This window comes from Microtus ochrogaster, chromosome 4, assembly GCF_000317375.1.
Source record: "Microtus ochrogaster isolate Prairie Vole_2 chromosome 4, MicOch1.0, whole genome shotgun sequence".
NCBI lineage: Eukaryota > Metazoa > Chordata > Mammalia > Rodentia > Cricetidae > Microtus > Microtus ochrogaster.
The window spans coordinates 32888536-32894677 of NC_022011.1; the positions used below are offsets into that span (position 1 = coordinate 32888536).

Consider the following 6142-nt stretch of genomic DNA (forward strand, 5'->3'; position numbering starts at 1 on the left):
AGTGAAACAAACAAAAGCAGAAACAAAAAGATAAAAAAAAAATAAAAGGAAGAAAAATAAAATTGTGTGTGTGTGTGTGTGTGTGTGGAGAGCATGGGGGTGGGATTTGCACACTTTGGTTGTGGAAGGCTAGAAATCTTCCTAGCAACCTGATCTGGACCCTGCAGAGGTTTCTTCTGCTCCTTCTAGCTCATTCCAGAAGTTCCTTCCAGGCCTGGATGTCAGTGCCTCTGTCCAATCTTCTACCGTCTAGCACCTGAGCATTAGAATAAACACCTGTGGTCACCTCCACAGGAGATGGGACATATGAGCCTGTAGTTAGCTGCAGGAGTGAGGTCCATCTGTGTCCCATTGTGTGTGACGTGTGTGTGTGTGTGTGTGTGTGTGGCTGCTAACAGAGCTAGAATCCAGGGCCTCTTACGTGATAGGCAGATGTGTTATCATGAAGTCATGCCCCTAGCCAGGTAGACACTTTTCTTTGTCTGTCCTTAACCTGTGGGCAGTAGGCCTGTGGCTCTCCAGGATTGCATGGCCCTGGCTAGAGCAACCGGTGTTTGTGGCCTCAGGACCCCAGGAGGGCAACACAGAAAAGACCACACGAGGCATTTGGAAAGTTATTCTCTATTTAGCGCCACCTTTGAACAACGTGAGAATTACGTAGGTGATAGTATTTGGGTTACAAAATAATTGGAAGTCTTTTAATATAGTTTCACAGGGCTCATTGTTCAGGATGTGAAGCTGTCAGCATTTTCCATTGGTCACTGCAACCAGAGCTCAGTGTTCTCTGTAACTTGGATTCCTGGCTCTTTAGCAAATCTCTTGCCAGTTTTACAGGGGATGGGAGGGACAGCTGTTCTCCTGGGACTCCCTCTGTTCCCTCTTGTATTCCATAGCCCTGGTGGGGCTCCCATCCTGGGAGGGTGACCACCCGAAGGACCAGCCCTCATCTTTAATTTTTGAGGCAGAGTCTGTGATTGGAGCAATAGCTCATCATTTTGGCTACACTGGCTGGTCAGTGAACTTCACGAATCTTCATTTCTCTGCCTCCTCAGCACCAGGATTTCAAGCATGTGCCGTCATGCTTGACAACTTTTACCTAGGTTCTGGGGATTTGAACTTGGGTTCTCATGCTTGCACAGCATACTTTCCCCGCCGAGCCATCTCCCCAGGCCTGCAACTAACATTTTTATCATGCCCACGTGTTTCCGACCCTGTTCTAAACTGTTTACACCAGTACTGACAGAAACCTTCCACAAGGGGCCCTTCTGTACCCCCACCCTTTACTGAGGAGGAAACTGAGCACAGGGGACTTGAAGAGCTTGTGGAAGGTCACGCAGTCAGCAGGTGGCGTGGTCAGATTGGACCAGACAGTGGGGTCTGGTCTCACATTTGCTGTTGTTTCTGTTTCTTCAGGGGAGCCAGGGGAGGCCCCTGCCCCAGTGGTTTTCTGTGTGAGGTAAGATTGGGCAGCCTTGTACCGCAGCCAGCCACCAAGGCCTCAGGATTGCATGGGGAAAGTGGGGGCATGGGTAATTGGACGGTGAAAACCCCAGCATCGTCCCTTAGTGACGGGAAGGAACGATGGAGTCCTGTGATGATGTCTTGGAGTCGGATGTTTGGCTTTCCAAGCCCTCTCTGGAATGCACATGCTGTTGTACCATTGGCTGAGCCCCCAGGACCTGCACTGGCATACTGTTAGACATACAGCAGGCCTGCTTCTCTGCCAACCAAGGGTGGGGATGCTGGGCCTAGCTGGGCATCAGCAGAGGAGCACCAACTTCCTTTAATTTTTTTTTTTTTTAAGGCAGGGTGTCGTGCTGGTGAGAACGACCTTGATTTCCTGATCTTTCTGCCTTCACGTCCCAAACACTGGTATTAGGGGTGTGTCCCACTATGCCTGGATTGGGACCATAAGAGTTTTCATGCTGTGTCTTTGACAGGTGTACTCACAGATGACATGTGTGTCTAGCATGTCCTCCACATGCAGTTTCTGCTGAGTCAATAACATGTAGTTTTCTCTTCTCTTCTCAGACAATGGGCATGGCTCTCCGCCTGAAGCAGCCCCTCCGAGGCGACGGCTGACTCGGAGACCAGGCTACATGAGAAGCACAGCCGGCCCTGGGATCGGGTTCCCCTCTCCAGCAGTGGGCATGCCATGCCAGATCTCATCAGGGCCGACAGGCCAGGAGTCCCACTACTCACAGCCCAAGGCTGGACTGTGTGGCCCCAGCCCCAGCGGGTGCTGTCAGGTGGTGGGCAGCCCTTTGCTCAAGAGCTCGCTTGTCCCCGCTGTGGCCTCTGTGGGTCACCTGCACCCAGCCCAGAACTCTATGAAAGAAACATCAGTATACTTTGGGGTTCATTCCAGAAATGGCAACAAGCTACCTGAGAAGCTGACCAGGCCATGTAGGCCTGGGGGCAATGGATGTTGTCAAGACATTTTATCTTCGGACAGCTCTAAGTCCCTGGCACCCAGCCTTGGTGTAGCCTGGAACAAGGGATCAAAGGGCCTGGAGACTGTGAAACCTCTGGCAGCACCAGAGCTGAATGGCCCGGCTGATATCCCAGCTCTTCCTGGCTCCCAAGACACCTTTACTTCCTGCTTCAGCTTCATCCGACTCTCCCTCGGTGTTGCTGGGGAACGTGGAGAAGCAGAAGGTTGCCTACCATCCAGAGACACTGAATCCCTTCATCAGAGCCCCCAAGAGATGGCGGCTGAAGCGTCCAGCTCAGACAGATCCCATGAGGACCCTCGACGCCTCTGGACCTTCAATCTTCAAGCTACCCCAGGCTCAGTGGACTTGGATCAGGTCACAGGGAGCGACAGCAAGCCAGAATGTGGCATAGTCTCTTCCTTGGACACTGGCTTGTCTTCCCAGGTTTCATCCTCAGTTGGTGGGTGGGGCGGCCAGGGCAATGGCTGGGCAGGTACCCGAGGATGGGATGCTTTGCTCAGCGAATGGGAGCCCAGGCTACAGGACCATCTACTGATCAACCGCAGGCAGCTGGAGGTGTGTGCCCTTCAGGAGACTGGTACTCCTACTCAGGACTGGGTGGAGGCAGGAGGTAGGGCGGCTGATCGAGTGCTGTTCCTGGAAGCGGCAGTGGCTCCTGGGATGGCTGGCTGAAAGGATGTGGTGGCCCTTCTGTCTCCTCTGCTTCTGAGCATGGATGCTCTGCCCTCTGTTCTCTGTCTGTGTGGCTTAGGTGCTGGCATGGACTCGCTGACTGGGCCTACGCTTCTCCGCAACCTCTGACCTGCAGTGCGGTTTGTTTGGTTTAGCTCTGCTGTGAAATAGGAAAATGGGGGCTGGCAAGATGGCTTGGTGGGTAAAGGCACTTGCTGCCAAGCCTGGCAACCAGAGTTTGACCCCCAGGACCCGCAGGGTGGAAGGGGAGAGCAGACTTCTTCAGGTTGTTATCTCCCCTGACCACGCAGTAAACAGAGGTGATAAAGTACGGCTCTGGGAGGGTAAGGGAGGCCGTCAGCTCAAGTTTGCAAAGCGTGGAATGGGCCCCATCCTCCCCTGCTTTGCTTCACTTGCCTGAAAGGCTGTGTGAGTCCCTCCTACAAAGAAACTGTTTTATTTTGGTGTGAACATGTGCTTGTGTGTGTGCATATGTGTGCCTACATGCACTCATACAATGTGTGTGTGTGTGTGTGTAGGTTGGGGAGGACAACCTTGGGTGTCGTCTTAACGTCCCGTCACTGTGCTGAGTGCACTGTTTAGGTCAGCGAGTCTCGGGGATTCTCCTGTCTCCTCCTCCCCAGAGCTGGGGTCCCAGGCATGCGTCACTATGCTTGTGTGGGTTCTGAGCATTGAGCTCAGGTCTTACACTTTCAAGGCAAGAGCTTTACTGACCGAGCCATCTCTTCAGTGCCCAGCTTCAGTGTTCAGGGCATGTACCAACCGCAGCCCCTTAGGAAGTTGTTCTGGGAGAGAAGGCGTGGCTGCTGGTGGTTCTCGACGTCCGCATCCTTCCTTTCTTCTCCTCATTCTATGCTTCCTGTGCTGGGGAGAGAACTAGGGCCTTGTGCATGCTAGGTGCCTACCACTGAGTTACAAGTCCAGCCCAAGGCAGCACCTTCAAGTAGGGCTGCAGACCTTCCTGGGCTGGCCTGGAGACCGCTGTGGTCCATGCCTGGCTCCCCTTGGCTGCTCTTTGAGTTCCCATGTTTACCTTCATGGCTGTGCTCTGAGGGTTAGAACAGAGGCCATTTGGCCTTCAGGCTGTGTTCCTTCTATCCACATAGCTCTTCCTGCTGATAATGGCATAGCTTTGTGGCATTTGTAGCATTCTAAGTATTTCTGGGGAATCATGTTTAAATTATGATTTTTGTTCAAGTAACTTTTGTTTTTTTAAAAAAGAAACACACATTTGGCATTGGAAAACTTTATATTTATGTGGTTTTAAAAAATAGTTTGAATAGAAGTTTACTTTTAGAATAGTTTTCCTTCTAAAAATGGCACTGCTTTTATTTTAATTTCCTTATTAGATTTTCTATTTATGTGCATGTGGGCGTCATGGTACTTTCATAGAGGTTAGAGAAGAGCTTGTGGAAGTCGGGTCTCCATTTCCACTGTGTAGGTCTTGGGGATCAACTTCCTCAGGCTGAAGCCAGGGCCTTCACCCTCAAGCCATCAGGACAGCCCAGTTTTGAATAGCTCTTATGCGCTCCTAGATTTCACAAGATGAACGTACTGGAATTTATTCGTAATTTATCTCTTCTGTGTAATTTCTTATGTGTAATTTATGTCTCATGTTTCCCCTTCAAACCAACACAGGTCACTTCCTTAAGTTTAAAGCTTCAGACACTTCAAGAAAAAGCGATTGAGGCTGGTGATTACGATAAGGGTGAGTTCGCATCTGTTTGTAGACCTTTCGTCTTTCTCCCTGACACCTGTCTTCCTTCCTCCCCTTCTCGGATTCTGCCTCCTTCGCTCTGGGAGCTGTGTGGTTGACTCTTTAGGGAGTTTCTGCTCTGGGACAGCCGGCTAGCCTGCCACCCTGTTGGTTTAGGGATTTCAACCACTCGATGGTAGGCTGAACTTTCCGATTGGCCAGGAACAGGTGAGGATCTGCTCTGTAGGAAACAAACTAACTCATCACCTGCCTGCCAGTGACGTACAGATCCATGAACTATACCAACTGGGCACCCATGGGGACAGCGGGGGTGTGGGGGGAAAAGGTGCCGGATGTTGGTGATGGCATCGTTATGGGGCCTTCTGGCTTCATGCTCTCTAGGATGAGCTAGAGATGCATTTAGGAGATGGCAGACAGTGCCAATGAAACCCCTCATGGTCAAAAATATCCAAGAGAAGGACAAGTTATAATATGAGGCCAAGAGAGAGTGGGGCCGGTCAGAGAGAGGCCAATGAGGAGCCGAACAGGAGTTGAGGCAGAAAGAGGGGTTATGACTGGGCACAGATGGATGGAGAAGGGGAGGTTTTAGGGGTGGGTGATTTGAAAGGAGCCTAAATAACTCTGCTGTGTGTGGGGGGTGGTGGTAAGGGAGAGGGCTTAGACTAACTTAACAATCCTCCAGACAACCGTGGGGTTGACAGATACTCCAGTTGGTGGCCTGCTTTAGGGTTCAGGACTGGCTGAGAAGTGTAATACAGAGCTGAGGATTCTCCGGAAGTGTTAGCTCAATGTGTAGGCTGCGGCCACTTGGCCTGTTTCTGTTACTCCATCGACTGTGCCTTGAGCCATTGGAATCAGGACCATGTTGGAATCTGTGAGGGACAGTTCCTCCCAGGAACAGAGGTGCACAGTGTCCTGACTGTGTGTGCCTCTGAGCTGCCCCTCAGGGGGTGAGAGGACTTGATGATGAAGCCGGGGTTTTTCAGGTTCTCCTCTGCCTCCATCCGCAGGCCGTCAGATTTCACACAGTGCTGGGTGAAGGATGAGGGTCAGAGGGAGCAGAAGCTATGAGGCAGAAGTACCTTCCGTGGTAGCCCCTGGGGTCCATGCTACACCGTGGGTAGAAGAGAAGCCAGCTTTTCCTGGGTCTGGACTCATTGGTACTTTGTGTCTGTGAAAGACAGCCCTGGTTCTGATGCCCCACTACTGCAGCCCTGGTTCTGATGCCCCACTACTGCAGCCCTGGTTCTGATGCCCCACTACTGCAGCCCTGGTT

The 6142-nt window shown here is 51.7% G+C and overlaps 1 protein-coding gene across 1 annotated transcript in view; it reads left to right on the forward strand.

Annotated features, from left to right (window-relative positions):
* Positions 1-6142, forward strand: part of Disc1 (DISC1 scaffold protein) — a 165328-nt gene that overhangs the window by 22958 nt on the left and 136228 nt on the right. Inside the window, exons 2-3 of the mRNA XM_026778672.1 lie at positions 2032-3011; positions 4788-4857. Of these exons, the coding sequence (XP_026634473.1) occupies positions 2032-3011; positions 4788-4857 (1050 nt within the window). The remainder of the gene's footprint in view (positions 1-2031; positions 3012-4787; positions 4858-6142) is intronic.